General features: G+C 40.4%; 4 protein-coding genes across 4 annotated transcripts in view; 1 reads left to right on the top strand and 3 right to left on the bottom strand.

Moving 5' to 3' along the window:
• Syn (synapsin) overlaps positions 1–6,848 on the bottom strand; it is a 45,490-nt gene extending 38,642 nt beyond the window's left edge. Inside the window, exons 1-2 of the mRNA XM_011299268.1 lie at positions 6,653–6,848; positions 635–1,060 (exon numbers count right to left, since the gene is read on the bottom strand). The gene's annotated coding sequence lies outside the window, so the exon portion shown is untranslated. The remainder of the gene's footprint in view (positions 1–634; positions 1,061–6,652) is intronic.
• A 2,889-nt stretch (positions 6,849–9,737) lies between these two features.
• Positions 9,738–14,227, bottom strand: Tudor-SN (Staphylococcal nuclease domain-containing protein 1). The gene is made up of 4 exons (XM_011299262.1): positions 13,817–14,227; positions 12,847–13,105; positions 10,506–12,745; positions 9,738–10,440 (listed from the first exon to the last, which is right to left on the bottom strand). The coding sequence occupies exons 1-4, from the start codon at positions 13,871–13,873 to the stop codon at positions 10,339–10,341; spliced, it is 2,658 nt and encodes an 885-aa protein (XP_011297564.1). The 5' UTR covers positions 13,874–14,227; the 3' UTR covers positions 9,738–10,338.
• Positions 14,228–14,412: 185 nt separating this feature from the next.
• Positions 14,413–18,843, bottom strand: LOC105263213 (small ribonucleoprotein particle U1 subunit 70K). Its single transcript, XM_011299261.1, is given in 8 exon segments — positions 14,413–15,018; positions 15,104–15,459; positions 15,529–15,772; positions 17,444–17,518; positions 17,890–17,971; positions 18,059–18,121; positions 18,212–18,394; positions 18,566–18,843. Coding segments are annotated over 8 exon segments (1,302 nt in total). The 5' UTR covers positions 18,710–18,843; the 3' UTR covers positions 14,413–14,863.
• A 368-nt stretch (positions 18,844–19,211) lies between these two features.
• Pgd (phosphogluconate dehydrogenase) lies at positions 19,212–21,567 on the top strand. Its single transcript, XM_011299260.1, has 4 exons — positions 19,212–19,373; positions 19,470–19,693; positions 20,076–20,949; positions 21,026–21,567. Exons 1-4 carry the CDS (start codon positions 19,363–19,365, stop codon positions 21,366–21,368), a joined length of 1,452 nt encoding a protein of 483 aa, XP_011297562.1. The 5' UTR covers positions 19,212–19,362; the 3' UTR covers positions 21,369–21,567.
• Positions 21,568–21,743: the final 176 nt, after the last annotated feature.

Below are 21,743 nucleotides of genomic sequence, written 5' to 3'. Positions count from 1 at the left end.
ATTAAAGTACACGAAATTGCCGCTGATGATGCATTGAAAGACTAATCTATTTTTACCACAAATTCGGTGGGCGTTTCTCCAGGTTAAGGAGCAGTAAAAAATCTATTATACTAGAATGGCGTCAGCCTGAAAGCCTCAGCGTCAGTCATCATTTAGAAATTTGATTATCCAGAACGAGACAGATAGGAGGATAAAAAAAAATTTAATCCCCGCCTGAGATTACACGGCGTTAATGAATGTCGGGATGACTCTATCGTACGTTCTGCATGAAGTATTCTTGTGGCAGTTTGCCAACTAGTTCAAGAATCCTCGGCATCTTGGGTATACATCGCCAGGAGTTTTGAGACGTGACTCAAAACGCTCTCCTCAAGCGGATGAATTGGAAAAAATCGGGTGGGAGGTTGAGTTTGATGGAATAGAGCTCGTTAAAGATCTTTCAATCGAGGGATTGCATTTTGCCGCTCAGAGAAAATTTTTGGTGTAATCCAGAGTACGTGAGGGCCCGTGCTGGAGCAACTCGATAGGTTTGATGAATTTGTTTGGGATAATTTTGGGGGATTAAATAGCGAGGTCATGGATTTATGAGGAATTTTCATGGATAAAGTGACATGATTTATTATGGGTAAAAATTTACCTCCGTTTCAGGTAGTTGACATTGCTGGTGAAGGATTGACGGAAGCTGGAGAATGAAATGTTGCCGGGTGATGGAGCAGTTCCACAATACTTGGCGCAACCGCCGCGGCCGGTAATCTTGCCGGTGGATGTCTCGGATTTCTCAATGAAAATGTCTCAAGGTGTTTTTAGCTTGACTCGTTGACTCGGCACCTATTGTTTTATCCCTCGCTCGAGGTCTTGGATTTATCTCAGCTTCTTCGTTCTTAACTCCCAGTTACCCCTTGATCGCCGGATGTTTGACGCTTCAACTTGGATCCTCCTGTCTCTGGTCTTTATTATAACTCTTTGAAAAGTCGTTGGATAAACTTGAACGTAAATTAACTGTAAATCAAAGGGTGAACTAAGAGAGGTGAAGAAGGAGAAAATAAACAATCCAACTCGAAATCTGAAACAGAAGAACAGGAGTTTCATTAGATTATTTCCATTATATTCGTCAAGTCATTCTGCGTTTCATTTCAAGGAAATGTGGAGAATGGAATCTGTTGAAGTCTTGGAAATATCGCGGAAATGAAGGGAATGCAAGATGCAGAAGAGATTTTTTTTTTCAGGAGATTGAATTCTGATGAATGAAGAAAGGATCAGCACAGAAAAATGCCTCATTCCAATCACATAAAATTTTCTATTGCCAATTTTTTTCTGCTTCCCTCTGAGTTTATTAATTTATTAAATCGAGGGTAATTTGACTCGTTTATCATGCCAGCGGCGGTTTAGTCACGCGTCAACACCTCCAAGGGGCTCAGCACGGATTTCTGCTTTAATTTCTGGTAAATTTGGCTGCTCACTTAACGGAGAAGAAACCCCGCTGGTTCGTTAACACACACCAGGGGATAGCAAACAACCCTTTTTGCTGGTTGCAGTCACTGTGACAAATGCACCCAATAAACCCGAGCCATCGGGCCAAGTGTTACTCCTCTACTTTAATTCCCTGGGATTTATCGGAGGTATTTAGGAAATACGGCAAATTTCAGGAATTGCAGAGCACATTAACTCCGTCAACTGCTGCAATCATTTACAAATTTTCATGAAATTCTTCAATTATATAATTCTTCATTTATCATTTATATATATTTATTTAATAATATTGAAGTAACATTGAAATTTTGGGAAATTCGTTCCCCGGAACTTGATGAAAAGATGCCACCCACAATTGCCCCGGCTTTAACCCAAATCTTCAGCCCTTTTCCCTCCCTGCTTGACTCCTCGGGAGCATCAACCCTCATTGCACCAGTAAGTGCACTCAGGTAGCAGTGGAGACCGAGATGTCTGGTATATAGACTGTACACAGAAAGGAGCAAATGTACCAACCAAGTGAAGACTCCCCTATATAGTTACGTTGAAATGTAAGCGTTTCAAGGGGCCAGTAGTTCAGAGTGAAAAAAAAAGGACACGGAAATGGTAGAAGCCAACGCCCGCAACGTCACTAATCCTCACTCACCCTAGCCCTCCCAATCCCTCTGAAAAGCATATATTGAACTCCATCTCGCTTTCTCACGTGAGAAATACCCTGGGGTTTGTATCGACCCGGACAACCTTCTGGTGACTTTCTCACTCTTTCAGCATTTCGATATGAAATGCCTCCAGCCAACATCTACCGCTTCATGTTTTTCTTCACAATTTTTTCTCCTTTTCTGACTTTTTTATAATCCGAGACTTGCCAACTCCACGAAATTGCCTGCTAGAGCTATTAATAGACGATCAAAAGTTTGATTTTTTTTTTCTTTAGTCTTCTGCTCTTCCGGTTCGCTCTTTTCGGCACGGGAATGAGCTTCAAGTTTTGGGGGAGTTCTTGATGAGGGCAGTAACGAACTTCACAAGTAATCTGGGGAATCCCATGGGGAGGGGGAGGATAATTCTCGGAGGAGGTGGTGATGGGCTGGTGATCAATGTTGGGGATCTCGAGGCCATCCTCAAGGGAGAATTCCCCATTTTGCATATGCACAATTGAAGAAAAAAAAATACACCGCCACCTAAATTTCGAATTTACCTGGTTTTTCTACCCCTTGAGATCAATAGCGGAGTATAATGTCGGAAACAAAGGGCCAAGGGTTCTTCGGTTGGAACAAATGCTGGTGTATGGGACTCTTATTGCCCTGAAAAAATCAATCCCCTTGGGATTGAGATTCCCACTTCGTTTTACTGCAAAATTTATGTATCGAGGAAAAAGACACTGTGCCTCCACCAAATAGCAAAATTCCAGGGCATCCTCTCACGGAATTTCACTCGGAGAAATGAGAAATTCTCGAGTCGGAAAAATCTTTATTATTATTCCTGGTTGCACCGAATTATTTCAATTCAATACCCCGAGCATTCCAACAATTCATCCTATCTTTAATCTTTCATTCCGGTAATAATTTAATTTTTAGGGGATTCATTTAATTAATTTCTTTATAATTATTCATTTCACGGTGTTTTCAAAGAGCCGAGAGAATTTCCATTTTTACTAAAACCCCATTTAATTGGAAATCAGCCCTTCGTTAAAATCTGAAAAGATGAAAATTCCATTGGTAAATCGGAAAACGGGATGATTTCAATGCAATGCAATATGCAATCATTATCAGTCGAGTTTCATTGCGAAAAGTCTAACGAGATAACGGGAAATTAATTGATACCTCGCATTGTTTAATCACATTGTTACGAAAAGCTGGTATTTGTTTTAATTCGCAAGAGTACAAGAGGTATTGCATGTTCGTTACGGTTTTTTACACTTTTTTTTTTGCACGTCGGAAAGGTTAAATGTGAACCACGAGTTTGTGAACTATCATAATGGGGCGCAGCAAACTCGGTCGGGTGGAAAAGTTCGTTAGGTAACTCGAAGCCTGTTGTCACTGGCAATAATGCCAGAATGAATAGAACCTAAAAAACAGGGCTTTATCATGCTGGAGAAACTTTGAGCGGTGTTGTGTCACTCGAGAAGAAGGTAATAAAGTGAAATTTGTTGGAATATGAAGGAAATGTTATTTGGGAAGAATTCTCCACTGGGCAAATCGTTCTCTTCCAAGGCACTGAAAAATCTGATTACCTCACGAATATCTCGGACTATTTCCAACATTTCTCTCCAACATTTCTTCCATTTTTGTGGCCCATAAAATATTGCATGTCAAATTTTTATAACTTCTTCCTCTAAACCACGTTATGCCACTTCGCGTGTCTAAATTTTTACGTAAAATTCTCGAAGATTCACTTCTTATTTTTTTGTTGAGAATTTTTGTACAGGAAAACCAGTGGAAAAAATGAGAGCAATCCGATGGAATTGGTTAGATCTTGAAGAATGTGATTTCAAAATTACACGGAATTCCGCAACGAATTTAAAACTTCTCCCATAAGATTTACGATGACTGCACGCTCACAAACTATTCCCGCACAATCGAATGAAACTTATTGGTCGCAAACTTTATCTGCATACATTTAAAATGCCGAGGATCTGAGGTATTGCGAGTATGCCATTTTTATTCCTTCCCATCTCACCATTTCGTATACGAAGCATTTACCTATTCCACTGGAACTTTAAAACTTTATGCGAAATGTCAGGAGCTCACGACTGCATAAGAAATTGGCAAAATATTCTCGCTGCCATTTTTTCTGGGGAATGACACAATTTTACCCGAAGTTCATCCCAGGCTATTGAAAATTACGGGAATTCCGGGATTATTTATTTCACTCGCATTTCACTCGCAATTCTCCGGATCCATTTCTCTCTCTCTCTCTATTTTTTTTCTATCACCAACGGTTTTGGCTCCAAGTCAACATTTCGCCTGCAATTTGCGTTGGGCTGAATCTACCCCAGTGATTTCCTGTGGTTATCGTGGTTGGAACCAACAGTTGGTATTATAAAGTCGGTGCAAATGTCTTTGACAGAAAACTCGTTATTTCATTTGAATTATTCGGTCGTGAAAGCCGAGAGAACTCAATCGAGAGTAGAATTCATAGATTTGTGTTTTGAATTTATGGAAAAATTCTTTGGCGAGGGGGCGGGGATAATATTTTGCCCAGTTTCTCCAGGCACCGGCACTGGGTGGGGGCTGTGTCGCAAATGAAGTCATTAAAAATTGATCGAGCTCTCAGGCACGGTCTTGCGTACCTCCATCATCGGACTGACCTCGTCCTCTATAGGATAAGTAAATTCAATTTCGTGGATATGCACATCTGCTCCTTCATCAAAAGACCCTCGACCTTCTGTTTGATATTTCTCCTGAATTAATTGAATCTCTAATTGATTTCTGTCACTGGGATTTCTTGAAATTGCGCTCTATTTTCTGTCTTTGAATACTATTTCTTCTCTCGAGGAGTTCACTCCGCAAAATTCGTTGCATCTTTTATTCGGTTGGGATGAAGTTTTCAACCCCTGGGGTTCACCAAAAGCGAGCCAACTTTTTGGGGGTGGGGTGAAAAAATTCAGGACAAAAGTTGAAAGAGGGACGACTGGAGAAACTTTGAAATACGACTGGAAATTTCATTCTCTAAAGAATCATGACGAACTCGTTGGAAAATTCTTTTGGAAATGAAAATATCTCAAAAAATGAGGGCTCAAGGTAAAACATATGAGGAGAAAATTATTTAATTTCACGTTGACATACTCGCACACATCACACGCTTCGAAAATTAAATTTTCTCAACTTTTTACGACATAATGGATGGCATTCGGAAGAAAAAATTGAGTTGTTGAATATTTTTTCATGATTTATATTGTTGATATGAGGAAGAATACCGAAATTCCTGGAGTATTTCTCCTGAACCTATCGATTCTAGAGATGACTGAATAATCCACCAGCCCGCAATACTCAACTTGTCCCATTTTCCTCTCCACTGAATATTATCAATAAAATTGCACATCATCCTCCACCCTGCGATAATTCTCAAGTGATAAACTAAAGTAACTCCAATTTACCATTCTCACTAATTATCGATTTATCTCGCAACCTATCCATCTATTAGGAAAACTTTAAATGAATTTTTCGTAGCTGATTGAATTTGCAACGGAAAAATTATTTTGACATTAACTCCTCAGGTCGATGGTTTTCGAGACAATTCAAGAGAAGCTTTAAGAAAAGGTGCATTAAACGCTATTAATTTTGTCGCTTGGCTACTCAACTCAAATGAAAATGCCAAGTCCTGAAAGAAATTGAGTAATCAGAGTAATTCGCGAAGTATCAGAGCTCAAGAGGTCGCTTGATAATGAAACTCTTCGGCAGAAGTAGTAAAATCACGCTTTATAGTGGACTTTACGAGCTACAAAAAATGTTAATGGCCTTTTTTCGGAATTTCCCGCACCTTCGGACACTAACCTCCAGATCTATAAAAAAAACAGGAAGAACAATCGATTGTTCAGACCTGCGGTTATCGAATTCGTTCATCTCCTGAAATTTATTTGCGTCAAAAAACAATTTCATGAATGGTGGAAAAAATAATGAGAACTTTTTATGGAGGGCTCATAACTTTTAAGACTCTAATTTATTACCTAGATTATCATTAGTGCATAATTCAAATGAAATTCTAGAGAAAACAGGAGATCGAGACTTATCCTAATTTCTGAAATGACAGAACTCGAGAATTCTCTTGATAATGAGCGACCATAAAGTCACACTTTATAGACGATTTTATGAGTTGGAAAATATTCTCATGACTTTTTCCCGAGGAGAATTTTTCCGGTGTATTTTTAAAGCACCCCATAGAAATCCCCACAAATTTATCAAGTGAATCTACCCTCTCAAAAAAATCCCCCGATCAATAAGCCCCTCCATTGATCTCACAAACTCCCATACAAAAAATCACCACCACCCCCCGGAACCCATGAACGAAAATGCTGTCTCCCTCCTGACACAATTTTTCTTTCCCCGAGTCACACCCATTGCCCCACAAAGCCCTGATTACCCCATCTGAGAAAAGTGAGAACGCTCATAAATATTTCACCCACCTCTCATGCCGATGAAAGCGTGCAAAACGCCCTCAGGAAATCACCCATTTTCCCCAAAATTCTTACCTTGACGATCCGCTCGCACTCCCTAAACACCTCAAAACCTTTCGATATCTCACAATCTCCGATCGTAAAATGACACCTCAGAACTTCCACCGTATCTTCAATATCTCCCCCACGATAGGGCAAATTTTTATCACCAAATATCACCCTTTCGCCCTTTTTTCTTCTTGGAAAAAAAATTGTGAATTGCTGGAGGAAAAGACGCAGACGGCAGTGGGTTGAAACGATCACGTGAAACTGCTACTCGCGGTACGTCTGCGTACTTTTGTCAGCTATTGCCCCTGCGCACTTGCCCCCCGGAGATGATGCTCTTTGCGGCCAGTTCGAAATCGCGCAAATGTTCATTCGAAAATTTGAAAATAACAACAGCGAAAACTTGTTGAAAAATTGGCAAATTTTTTAAATCATTGATGAGAATGATTGCTCAGGCTTTTTTTATGGTTACGGCAATATTTACGGTATTATTTACGATATGATAACAGTGATAGAGACCGGTTGTTCGGACTGGGGATGAAGAGGAGATCCGTACAGTTCGACTTACCTATGTCGTGTGCGTGTACTACTCACTAGTTTGCCGGTGAAGCAGTGATGCCAGCCGTGGAGCCGGGAGGGTGTCACCCGGGGGTACTTTACGATCGATAACCCCGCGATTGCGCCCTCAATTCCAGGGGGAGGCGCGATCTGTTGGCTGTCGAGGAAAATCGGAGGCCGGTGGTTGACGCCATTAAAGCGACAACAGCGGCAAGACATCGGCTCGCCGGTGTGCAATTGAGTTGTACTACTCGTTGGGTGGGGGCAACCGTTTCTCGTGTTTATCTCGGGGAAGGGACAGATCTCTCACTTTCCGGAGAAAATCGAGGGTACTACCCGAGCCGATTTCTAATTGAAAGACATTGTTTTTTTTATATATATATATATATATAAGACATTGGGGGCATTTATTCTCGCTCCAAGACGAATTAAAAATGGAAACGTGGGAAAAGTGGGGAAAGCGGGAAAAATTTTTAATCCGATTTCCTACTATTTTTTTGGATTCTCATTTTTCTATTCATGCTCGTGCGAAAAAAAAATGGCTAATTACTCGTTAATAATGTATGGAAAAATTTTTCAGCCAATTAATCATTGAATTTCGTTGTATTGAATTTCAGTTATTCCTCCGCTTCGATACATACGAGAACTCCAATATAATCAAAGCGTCTTTAATTGAAATTTTAATGGAACATCACAGAGTTTAATTGCTTTGAATTTATTATCACAATACCGGAATCATTTCGGGAATTTAATGATGAATGTTTGCGATGCATAATTGAAAATGTAGAGGGTGATTCATAATCTGAGGATTCTGATGTAGAGCCGTACAATTGTTTGACATTGGCTTTTCATTTTTTCTCCAATTTAATTGCAATTATAACAATTTGCATAGCTTCATTGCTGGACGAAATTCAAACCCCCGCCACTTGTAGTCGATTGAAACGTCTTTGAACAAATTCGCTTCACAAATTTTTCACCGAGGAATATTTGGCAAGAACAATTTTCTCAGAGAATTTTAATAAAAGTGTCGCTTTTGATTCTGACAGACAGATGTAAAAGCTCATTCCCCTCCATAATGGACAAAATTATTGACAGGGGAGAGACGCAGACCTCTGGTTCGGAAACATTGGAAAGTTGAGGATTTCAAGTATTGGCAGGTCATTGGAACAAGGGTGTGACACGTGCGCCTGCTGTCGTAGACGTCGATACTAGTCCCCTAAGACCATGGAATCAAGAGTCCGGAGATTGTAATGGAAATGCGATGTTATCACGACACGAAGCGTCTTTTATTCAACCCATTGATCCCTTTTTATTCCTCTTTATTTGAGTACAACTGGAAAATGAAATTACGTCCTCAGACATTTCGACGATAAAATAAAAGATCATTGAAATCAGCAATAAGGATTTTAGGAATTTTATTGAAAATAAAGACAACTTGTAATTTTTCAGTGTGGAGATATTCTTTCAACAGCGGATAACACAAATATACCAACTCTGAATCCTGTAAATCAGGATATTTCATTTGACCTCAGAATTAGCACATGGACAGAATTACTTACAAGAATAATATGAGAATTATCTGAAGCCTATAATAACTCTACGTTAATCGAATATAATTTTCTCGGGAATGATACATCAAATTCCGTGAAAGAATTGCTGCTCGGGAGCGACAATCGAGAAATAATGTTTGAAAACAAGTGATCCAAGTACGTCGGAGGAATTTAAAAATTCTTCTAATACCGCATTACATAGTTCCTTATCACTAGACATTAAATCGACGATTTGTAAATGACCATAAAAATGCTGGCATTGCCTCAACTATCCTATCAATGTTCCCGGATGTATATTCTTCTGAGTATATGTTGAAAAATTCTAGTTCACTCATCTTAAATCGGATCCTCGCGAGCAATTATTGAATCAATGATAGAATTTTCTGATTATCAAAGGAACCACAGATCTGAAGAATTTTTGGATTAATATCATCGACGTGTTGGCAAACAGAATTTAATTTCCTATTCCACAAATTACCCACTGTCTAGCCTTCACCATTTGAGCACATCAATTCCCAAAGAAAAATTCTTCCCTTTCTGATAATCATAAGCAATTAAACTCTGCAGTGGAGAAGTAAAATGGAACAATTTCATTCGGTTAATAGATAAGCTTTCGAGAAATATCGGGATCCGAACGAGATGGCGAATTTTTTGTAGAGAAAAATCCGAAAAATCTCCTTCAGATTAAGAAATTCGCCCTAAACTCGTTTATGGAGCAGATAAACCTGTCACCCTTTACCTCTTCATCCCAGACTTGTACCATTAACAATGGATTTATTCCACAAAACGTCGAAGACTCGAAAACGTATTGACAATATCCCCTCATATAGCCACAATGATTAATCAGAATTTGTACATAATTTTCGGTGTTTTATCGATAAACTTGGCATATTCATGGGTCACAGCAATGACTGGATTCAACCCCCACATCTGCCTCTGACGACAACTCAAATAAAAAGACACAAGTGAAAATAAATCACTACAAACGACAGAAAAGACGAAACCAATGGATAACAATGTCATCGACTATATATTTCGGTATACAAAAGAAGGAAATCGAAAATAATAATAAAAAAAAAACATGAGTGAGGCTGTGTCAAAGACGTAATATTCTCACGTGTAAATCTTCTCCAGTGGCTTTCAACAATTGAAATGATAAAACATGATTGATGGGATGAGGACTTGAGAGATTAATGTTTACTTTTTTCATTACAGTTATCAATAAATCAGCTATAAGTGACAACAGTCTTATGGGCGGATTGATCGAGGAGGGGTCGAATGCCAGTTCACCACTCATCCCCTGGCAATTAAACATGATCATATGTACAATTTAATATTTCACTTCCAGTAGGCTTTGCATTCCCCTCGTACTTTCTGTCCTCTAATCATCGATCACAACCACCAACATTACACCAATTATTCTGTTTTCCGTTTCATCGAAATACATTTAACTGAATGATTATCATTTCTTCATGATTATTATGTCGTCTATATTATGCCCTCTCCACGTATCGTCGTTTGACAATTAATTCTCCTTTCCCTTTAATCTTCGTTCATTTAGGTTTTGATGATTTATCATAGTGGCTGGAATTTTATTCACGAGTGAATTTATTTCCAGTCCTTTGACGGATCAGTCGTCACGTCACCATATTGCCAAATTATGCGGTGATGCTTCTTCGCATCGTTCTCAGCTGATTTGAAGTCATCGTACTAAAAAAAAAAAAATGGTTAAAAATGTTTATAATCAAGATCAAAGAAATCATTTGAATGCATACCACTTTGTTAGTGATCTTTCTGCTCGTCACATGGAGATATCCCTCAGAAACGATGGCCTTGACGAGATCGTCGTTGGACACCGGATCAGCGAGGGTAGCAGCTGGAAGCCCATTGGTTCTGTAAGCAACGTTCAACAGCAGCGTCTTGTCAGCCAAATCAACTTGCAGAGCCTCAAGTGCAGCTTTGAGATCATCTGCATCCTTGGGTGCCTCCACATAAGCCAGCACATGCTCATGAGCAAATGCCTTCTCCCCAGAAAATCCAGCTGGCAGTGGTGCAACCCTGGTGACATTTATCACCTCCCTGTTTCCATAATCAATATAAAAGACACTGACGTTGCTCCCAGCGACTTTTTCCACTTTCGCTCTGTACCACTGATCATCTCCACTGAACTTGGCAGCAACGAGCTCTCCCCTCTTGGGGCTGTACGCCCCAGGAAGTGGTGGATTTTCCTCAAGTTCCTGGCGCAATCTCGTGAGAAGTCCCTCGACCTGGCTGCGCTGATCGACATACTGCGCATAGAAATGCAAATCCTCAGTGATCTCGGAGACGACGACCTCCTTTGCCTCAGTCTTCCTCTCAGGAACTTCCTTCTCCTCCTCGATCTTCTCAGTGTCTGCCTCGACCTCAGCCCGATCCTTCCAGATATTCAATTTCTTCGCTTTGGCACGTTCCTCAGCACCTTTCACAAGCTTCAGGTACTCCCCATTCTCGGTGAAGCTGGAGACCTCAGCGAGTCCCTCCTCGACGAGAGAAACAGCCACATTAACACCATCCACGAAGAGCCATCCAATGAATCCACTGCCTTTGCTCTCCATGCTCTCCACCATGATCTCCACGTCCTTCTGGAAAGTCTGCTCTTTCATGAAGTTGTAAGCCTCCTCTCCATACTTCTCTCCCTCGATTATCCCTCCACCCTGCTTGGGCCTGGATCTCCTGGGGGCCTTGACTCCTGCCAGTAAAAAGGTGATCAAGCAGTGCTCCTTTGGTAAAAAGAGCTTGAGCCTCGAGCCACTGGTGACGAACTCAACAACAGCTTTGATACCTCTGGTTCTCTTCAACGCAGACAGATGAAACTTAGCCTTGGATGAATCATTAGAGAGATCAATGATCCTCTGAGGAGCTGTATCCTTCTTTGCATGCAATCCATGCCCCGACTTCTCAGCCTTACTCTCAGCAGCCAGGAGCTCATTGTAATGCTGTGGCCTTGAGTCGTCGTTTTGCTTGTACCTGACGACTGTCGCGAGTCCCTTGGATACCATTGCTTCGGCGATATTGACTTTACCCACGAGAATCGTGCAGCAAATTTTTTCTGGATACTGGTCCTTAGCTGGTTGGGTGTAATCCTCGATTACCTTGACCTGCTTTCGAATGAGTTTCTTCCTGAGGAACTCCCTGGCCTCGTACATGAAGGGAATGTCGTAGAGTGGACGGAAGTCCTTGGGGCGCGGTGCGTCCTTCTCCTCACCAGCCTTTTTCGGTCTCTGTGGAGGCCTGATGCTGCTCAGGAAGACCTTCTTCACTTCTCCATTCTGATTTTTCACGATCATTGCATCTGCACTGGTTATCTCAACGACAACAGCATTGTACTCCTTCTGGGGAGCTGTGGGCACCCAATCGCGCCACAGACGTAGACGTTTTTCCTTCGCTGCTTTCTCCGCCATGTAGAGCTTATCCACTGAGGACTTGGTGATGTTCATTGTCCAGCCAATGCACTTGGCGAATCCCTCCTTCAGCAGTAGCTCGGCGATGTTTCCATTGGGATGCAGAATCGTTCCCACGAAGTTGTTGTTGTTGGCTGCCTCGAGGATTATCTCGACATCTCGCTGGAGGATACGACACTCCACGAAAAATATTGCTTCACGTGCAAATGGTTCTTCCTCGTCGGATCTTATCTGGGGACAGCGAATACCTGAGAGCATCAGGGTGACGTGGTAGAAGTCCGGGAGCAGAAAAGCCTTCACTGTTGAACCATCTCTGACGTGCTCAATTATCGCTTTCACTGGCTTGCCGTTGTATTTGTCCACTAGGGAACGGGGATTTTCAATTGTCCATTTAACGTCTCGAATGTGCTCCGAGGATGGTGCGCCAGAGTGCAAACCCTTGCCCGCTGATTTTGCCGCATCCTCCAGCTCCATCAGACGCTTTTGCGTCTCACTTGGGTTTCGAACATCGCGTTTTACTGTTGCCAGACCTTCTGAGACCAGCAATTCAGCGATATTCTGACCCGTATTCTTGTCTGGAGGAAATTCAAATTGCATGGAAAATCGTTTTCAAATAAAAAATAAAAATAAATATATTGTAGTGGCGGGTTATTGAATTATGAAGAACTTAGCGTACCTTTTCCCAACCAAACAGATCCGTATTTTCTCGTGGTGGCTGCCTTCTCTTCAGCGAAAACCACTTCCTGGCCGATGAGCTTCTTCCTCAGAAATTCTCGGGCTTCCCAAGCCCATGGTTTATCTCTCTCCTCATCGGCATTAGGGCCACCTCGTCTCCCTAGTTTAGGAGCCGAGATATTCGACAAGGAGATTGTCACCTCATTTGGAGGCTTACCTCGAGGAATGTCCCTGATTGTCACGGTATCACCAGATACAATCTATTGGAATGGATCATCAATATTGCAGTTTTGAAAACGCCAATCGAAAGACCAATACAAATCGCTTGAAAATTATATAAATTACACCGTTTCCAATGAATACGCGTTTTTTATTTTTTCGTTTTGGTGTAACAACGCAGTGTTGAGGTAATATCGAAATACAATTTTTATTCATATTTTATAACGGTAACAATGAATGTTTTCCAAATTTTGTGATAATTGTCATAACTGCCGGTGGATTTATTGGATGGGAATTCTGAATTTGGAAATGTTCGACTGGAGGAATACGAAAATACCAAATAAAAAATTCTGCTTACAATAAAATTAATATCAGGGAAACAAATAGTCTCGTCAATACTCGCAATGATAATTCAAAAACAGTGATCACACAACAGGTCAACCCCTTCCCTCCCCCCGGGGCGCCCCAAGCGTCCCACCAACAGCTCATTAGCTACGTTAATTCACCTGAATATCATGTCCCTTGACAACAAATGTAATTACAATAATACGACATAATACTCGGAAAAATCAGAGGAATTGTTGGAAAACGAGGACCATATGTCAAGGACTTGAGTTTACGAATGCCAGCTGGTTCATTCAGATAAACACAAAGTGCTCCAGAATCACCAGGAGGTGGACTCCAGAGGTTGATGAAAAAAAAAACCATTTTCATTGGGAATAAAAATATAAAAAATGCCCGGAAACACTCACCAATTTCACAATACCGACTTTGGTGTCCACATGCGGCGTGCTGTTAGGAGTACTCATGATGACTATTTCAGTGATGATATTCCGGTTTTTCAGTAGGTTTTTCTATTAAAGTGGGAGAGAATCAACTCGATTTGCCACGAGTTAATTGCTTCGATGTGTTGTTAATCCGAAAATAATGGTGAAAATAAAAATACACGAGTTATTTGACGGTAAAAAACCACTACTCGGTTTTGGTATAATTCAGAAATTAGTTGGCATGTTGAGAGAGTACTGACTGGTGGGTTATACGGATATTATTCCACGATCAACCACGTACTAGGTGGAGGGTCCACCAGCGCAATCTACAAAATGCATCACTACTGATACTTTCGTTTTGCCACGATGCTGATGTGGCAACACGCGACACTCCACCGCACGATCCACGCGCCCTCTTGTCATTACCCCATCAACTCTCCTGAAAAATTCCACTTCCGGAATTTTTGAAATTTCACATACCTCATTTTTTATAAAAAACGGATGAAAAATGAATCCATGCTTCCTCATCGATTTATTCAAAAGTAGATTAAGAGGGGATAAATTAAGCATGAAGTCATCAGTCATCTTAAATTTCTTTCTTTATTTCTATTATTTCCATATGTATAAATATACATACAGCAGTCAAGAATAATGACGAATTAATCTTCCAAACTTATAATATGTACAGATTGAATGCCATTTAATTTTAATCGATTAACTGAAGAATAACGAGTCCCCATTTCCCTCAACTCTGAATCACCTGAATTAATTAGGGGAATCGTATTTTGTGTCGAAACGTTTTAATTGGATCTGCTATCCTCGTTGAGAAAATTCATTTAAACTTTCAACCGAACCGGAATTATTAGGGACAGGAAAACTTGCATTATTCAATCTGGCAAAAATAAATTCACAGTTATTGAGTTTTACACACCAACTTTAGATAGTTACGAACACGGAGTATTCTCGATGGGATTGCTCGTCCATCGAAAATCATTGAATTCATTCGACAAATCATGGGGCTATTGGTTATTGTTAATAGTCGGGTACAGAATCGTAATTGTAGGATGGCTGCTCGGTGCGGCCCTCGGGAATCCTGTATTTCTCCTCGACTTCACTGTCATCTTCGTATTTCACTTGTGCGAAATAAGGAGTCGAAGGGGGATAAGCGTTTGCATAATCAGGATAGTCTGCAAAGAAAAATTATCCGTTCCAATAACTCGAATTATGTTTTGTTCAATTGATTTTTTTAATTGAAAAAAAAATGGTCTTTACCGTCCATGGGCTCCTCCTTGATGCGGATCTCCTTGGTATCCTCATCAGGCACCCTCTCCCTGTCCTTCCTATCCCTGCGCTCACGATCCCTGTCCCGTTTGTCCCTCTTCCTCTCGCGATCGCGATCAGAGCGCTCAGTACTCCGGGACCGTCTCCTCTTTCGCTCCCTCTCCCTGTCACGGTCTCTGTCCCGATCACGCCTGTCACGTGTTCTCTCCTCCCTCTGGATCTCCTCAATTTCGGGCTCAAGGGCCCTATCTCTACTGCGCCGACGTTTTCGATCGCGCGATCTACTGCGCGAGCGTCTCTTGCGCTCGCGAGATCTCCGACGCTCTCTATCAACTCGATCACGATCACTTGAAAAATTAAATGAAAAATTTTTATTAAAATTATTCGATTATTCATTAATATTACTCATTATTTACCGTTCTCTGTCCATGCCCCTTCCAGACGCTTCCCTCTCCCTCTCTAATCGATATCTCTCCCTCTCCCTCTCATTATCCTCTCTTCCTGAATGTTTGATATTAACATCAGGTCCACCTCTTCTGGTACCACCGAGTCCACCCCCAAGTCTCCTTGGCAGCCATCCCTTAACAGTCCTTGCACGCTCCACATCCACCAAAACTCTGCGACCATCTATTTTCTTACCATCCGCATGCTTATACGCAGCTAAAATTACCAATGGAAATATATAGTTCCATCTGTTCCATTTTATAATCACCTAATCAGGATTATCGATATTAATCACTAAAACAAATCATCTAGGCTTTGTCAGATGCAAGGTAATAATTTTCATATTTTTATTTCTGAAAACAAAATAATAATCAAAGTGCTGGAGTTTCAGAGCTTAACAATATCTCATTAAGAATATTTTTCTTCAATGAATAACAATTTTAAACGAATTCATTCACAATTGATTATCAACTTCAAAATATTGGAGAATTATATTACATCAAAATATAAAAAAATTGTGTGCATAATTGTTATTAAGTTAAGAACCATATTCTCAATTTGAGGATCATTAGCAGCGAAGTGGTGAACCGTAATGAATCTGTAAAGGATAACAAGTCGACTTGATTCCTAGAGTGGAGTTTTCGAGAAATAGGTCTGAATCGAAGAGAAATACAATCTCGCTATTTCTTTCTAATTCCAAGATATTCCTGGAAAACTTGTCTATTTGATAAGAGAATTGTCGCCCTTTATCACATGACTACAGAATTTTGACGAATCAATACCAATCCATCACTTCCTCATTGAATCCTCTCGATTTGCTCGGTGTCGTTGGGAGTACCTACTCAATGTATCACCGATTTTACCTGGAGGAAAATAAATACCCATTCCTCACACATCTTACCGAATATCAATGACCCGATGAGTTCATCAACGATTACCAGCAAAATAAAATAAATTGGCTTATCGAAACTTTCCTTGAAAGTCCCTTCACCTTACATTAGGTTCTAGGTATGTATTGTTGGAGTAAATTAGAGAAAAAAAAAATGATATCATACAAAAAATACCTACCGCGGCTACTTACGTACGGAAGTTAACACAAAGCTTTAAATATCTGTATTTGTTTAATATACTCAACCCAATGTTCTCATTGTTTTTTTTTAAAGGAGACCCCGCTGAACTTTCCAAGTCCCCGTTAGAACCAAAAAATTCATTGGGGGAAAGATGGAAATTGTTCAATGATCAACTTCAATGAATTCCTGGGTTATACGAGGTGTTGGATAATTCATCACAATCTCCCCTTAATATTATTGAATACTTGTGCAAGTGACACGCGAGGAAGGCAGACCAGCGCGTACGCTATTCATTTGGCAAAGCTCCCCAGTCTTCGGTATGTTCGTTTCAATCTCCAAAGAGGCAATTACCTGGTGCGCTTTTATATTATTCATTTTGAGTTACTTACAGAGACCAACCGTGCGCATTTTTCGATTTTTATTTTTAGATTTTTAAATGTAAATTGACTCTAGTTAAATTAATTAAAAAAACGCTCGTCTCAGGCTGAGGAGAGGAAGTTACTCACATTTTCTCGTCATATCATTCATTCACATACTTGAAGTATGTTGAGTAAGATTCATAAATTGAGTAGTAAGATTTGAATATATCAACAGTGCCAATTGATATTTTTCCGATATCTTCCAAAACACAAATATTTCCCTGTGGGCAGCTGCCCGAGTGATTTCTCCGTTTAATAATCTCATTCAATCCTCAAGTTGTCAAAATAATTGGATAATCTGATAACTGGATTCTTTCTCAAGGCAAGGGTAAACAGACTCTAACAAACGTTTTTTTTTTCTTTTTTGTTGTATGTTGGATCTTACCACACATACAAACCTATCATATTCAGGCAGGTTCAGGGATTTTGCATGGAATAGTGAACGGCACTAGTTGCCGGCAGCGGCCACCACGCTGTACCAAGAACAAGATAAAAACTGTATTAATCATGACAGCCAATAATTTTTTCTGTTTTTGTGTTATTAAATTGTTACTGCTTTATCTCAATGGCAATTGTCATCTGATCTGTTACTGGGTGTCTACTCTTTTACCAATTGGGATTTCGCCTGCATTGGATGGATGGTGGGTATGACCGTGACGTTTCCCCGGTTTAAATCACTAGTCTGGGACCCCCGCCCTCGACAAAATTACTAGCTGAGAGTGACGCTATACAACGAGAGCACCAAACTCAAGGGCCAATCGAGGTTCCTTTGCTTTTTTTCAAGGGTTTTCTCTGCTCTTTTTATTCGTTTGGGGGTGGGGGCTTTGCTGGGTGATTTACTTACAGTGCATGTCCCTTTCGTGCTCATACTCAATGAATGCGTACCCCCTTGGCTTTCCATTGATTGTATTATGAATTACCACAATCTGCAATTCAAGGAAATTCATTAGTTTTATTTCCTCATTTTTGGAAAATTCATTAAAGTATTTAATAAGACAATTTGTGTTGAATACCTTCTTTACTGGTCCATAAACCTCGAATTCCCTTCTCAGCTTTGATTCTGATGTATCGTAGTTCTGAGAACAAATGGTGTAAAGAATTAATTAACAAGTGCGATTTTTTGGAGGAGCAATGAGAGGTTTATAGGTGATATTTGGAAAACTTACGATTCGAGCAATGAAGAGGGTTTTGAAGGGGTCTGCAGTGACGTTAGGAATTCCAGCTGGATCCCAAACAGCAATTTCCTGTTCCAATTTATAAGCAACCTGCTCTGCACGTTCACGCCGTCGTCTTTCTAGTCTCTCCTCTCTGGTCTCGACGCGAACTGGAGGCGGTGTGTCTTTTGGGTCCTGCAAATATTAATAACGTACAGAGATGACTCATTTGTCTCCTGCAGAATATACCCTAAACATTCTGACAAAAAAAAAATAAATAAAAACTTCATGTCGAATTCCCCAGGCCAAAAACCCCAACCCGTAAAAAATCGATACGAAGCTGAATAATTAATTTTTAAAAATTACCTCAAAATACTTGAGGAATGCCCCGACGCCAAGATACCCTCCATTCTTTTTCTCATGCGGTAGTTTGCTGACTGGTGGTAGATAGGGTATTGGATCCCTAGGTGCGAAGAGAGCCAGCAAATTCGGTGGCAAAAACTGCGTCATTCTTCGCACTTAAACTTCACTTCCATTTAAGAATAATCACGCTCAATAAAATTATACTGCTATTTGTAAAACGTCTGGATCACTGCGTGGGACTACACAAAAATCTAAAATGGCGGGTGTCGCCGACAGTGAGTCCCCCTGGGCCTGGTAAATGACCTTCCCTCAGTAGCATTGCGTGTGGCGCCCTGCCTCTCTTCTGGGGTCACTCACACCCCCATCCCCTGATTGGTCGCGCCATCAGCTGATATTTCGCGCGACTTTATGAATTCCCCGAACTCAAAAATCTCGGATTTGCTCGTCGAATTTTTTTTTCAAAAATTAACACACTATCCAATTATCAAAAAACACGAGAAACTGGACAAAATAATCGCAGTAAAATCCTTCAGAATAAAAAGGCCACAGCTTCTGCTACTGAGCACCCACTTATGCCCTTTTTCCACGAGAAATTAGTGACCTGGAGACTGGCGTGAGGCGATTGGTTCATACGCGATCGGCTGATCCAGTAGTTGAGTGGTTCATTTGACGTCTTTCGATAAGACCCAGTCATTTAGAAAAGTCTAAACGAACTGCTGCCACTTGTTGGACCGATCACTCTCACCAGTGATAATTACTCACTTATTTATTCAGGCTATTTGAAATTCCAGTGAACAACCATGAGTGAGGCGTAAGTAATAATCAATTAATCAACATTTTCATCCGTTTAATTGAATCGATGAGGCAAAATTTGCTGGAGCTCAATTAAATTGTCATTATGGATCAGAGTTGCAGATATTGCACTGATCGGTTTAGCTGTGATGGGCCAGAATCTCATATTGAATATGAATGATCATGGATTCGTCGTTTGCGCTTACAATCGTACCACCACGAAGGTCAAGGAATTTCTGGATAATGAAGCCAAGGGCACCAAGGTCGTTGGGGCTTATAGTCTCGAGGAGATGGTCAGCAAACTCAAGAAACCACGTAGAGTCATGTTACTTGTTAAAGGTGAGTAAGCATTTGTTAGAAATTGTTGGCTAGGACTGACTGGAGGAATGGAATGGAGGTAATCACTGGTTTTAATAACGGCGACGAGGTGATACGGTGAGAAAAGACGATTATATTATAACTGCATTTTATAAAGAAATATCGAAGGATCTTCTCATCGGAAATTTAATGAGCCACAAAAAGAAATGGTCAATGTCTCTACAAAATTGATACGACATGAATATCTGTAAGAGACTATTCTCAAGGTCATACATAATTATGAATTCGTTAGAGAAAATATATCGTCATCGTTCGGTATATCGTGGAATAGAAAGAACAGAATAAATTAGTCGTTCGTATTTTTCTGGAGATATTATGTTGGACAATTTCCTGGTTTGTTCAGCGGGTCCTGCAGTGGATGCCTTCATCAAGAATCTAGTTCCCCTGTTATCCCCTGGGGACATAATAATCGACGGTGGAAACTCAGAATATCAAGACACAAAAAGACGATCAGAAGAGCTGGAGAAGAATAATATTCTGTACGTGGGTTGTGGAGTCAGTGGAGGTGAGGAAGGTGCGAGATACGGTCCCTCGTTGATGCCTGGAGGCAACCCCAAGGCATGGCCATCGATAAAACCAATATTCCAGGCAATCTGTGCCAAGGCCGATGGTGAACCTTGCTGCGACTGGGTAGGCGAGACTGGAGCTGGACATTTTGTTAAAATGGTGCACAATGGTATTGAATATGCCGACATGCAGCTCGTCTCCGAGGCGTATCAATTAATGAGAGATGGCCTGGGGTTAAGCCAAGGGGAAATGGCTAGTGTTTTTGACGAATGGAACAGAGGGGAACTGTCGTCTTATCTCATTGAAATAACTCGGGATATACTCAATTATAAAAATGATAAGGGATATTTATTGGAGAGAATACGAGATACTGCTGGACAAAAGGGAACTGGAAAGTGGACAGTTATTGCTGCGTTGGAATATGGAGTACCAGTCACTCTCATTGGAGAGTCTGTCTTTGCCAGGTGTTTGTCTTCGTTAGCCAGTGAAAGGAATGAAGCCTATTCGATATTCAATGATGAAAAGATCGAGGCCTTCCGCGGGGATAAGACACAATTCCTTCAGCAATTGAAAAATGCCATTTACTTAGCGAAAATTGTTTCATACGCACAGGGCTTCATGCTCCTCAGGGATGCTGCTAAAGTCAATAATTGGAACTTGAATTATGGCGGGATTGCACTCATGTGGAGGGGTGGCTGTATTATTAGAAGGTAATTTATATTTAAATGAAGATAATTTAATGATGCGTGAGAAAAATAGGTGAATTGATAAATTTTAATTTTACAGTGTATTTCTCGGGAACATTAAACAAGCATTCGAGAAGAATCCGAAATTATCAAATCTACTTTTCGACGATTTCTTTGCCAAAGCTGTGAAGAGGTGTCGGTCGAGCCTACGAGTCGTGTTATCAACGGCAGACACTCTTGGAATTCCTACCCCAGTCCTCTCAGCTGCTCGTAATTTCTACGACAGCATTCGTCGCAATCGTTTGCCAACGAATCTCATTCAGGCACAGAGAGATTATTTCGGTGCTCATACTTATGAACTTGTGGACGATGTGGGACGATTCGTCCACACCAATTGGACTGGCAAGGGCGGCAATACTTCGGCCTCAACTTATGACGCTTGAGAATTCATTGTTAATAATATGGGGTAACACTAGGGTTAATGTTAATGGAGTACAAAATGAACAAATTTACCTCGGTCGTCTATTTAAGAGTATTCTATATTTTTGTATGTCAATGAGTTGAGTTGACAGAAATAAAATTGTTGAAGAATACTTTTTAAAAGAACAGGAAAGTAAACTGAAATACTTGTGCATGGGTTAATTCTTTTTTACCATCTTTATTTTTCCATATTTAATCAATATGTATTACAAGGTCTAATCGATAATCAATAATATATTTAAAAATCACAGTCTTAGTTGAAGAATTGACAGCAGAAAATACTATCTGTTCTCTATTCATATACATAATTTTTTTAAATTGTTTTGTTTGATACTTAT

The sequence above is a fragment of the Fopius arisanus genome, unplaced genomic scaffold, assembly GCF_000806365.1.
Source record: "Fopius arisanus strain USDA-PBARC FA_bdor unplaced genomic scaffold, ASM80636v1 scaffold00014, whole genome shotgun sequence".
Taxonomy (NCBI): domain Eukaryota; kingdom Metazoa; phylum Arthropoda; class Insecta; order Hymenoptera; family Braconidae; genus Fopius; species Fopius arisanus.
The sequence above is the reverse complement of the archived record's forward strand: the minus strand, read 5'-3'. Positions and strand labels throughout refer to the sequence as shown.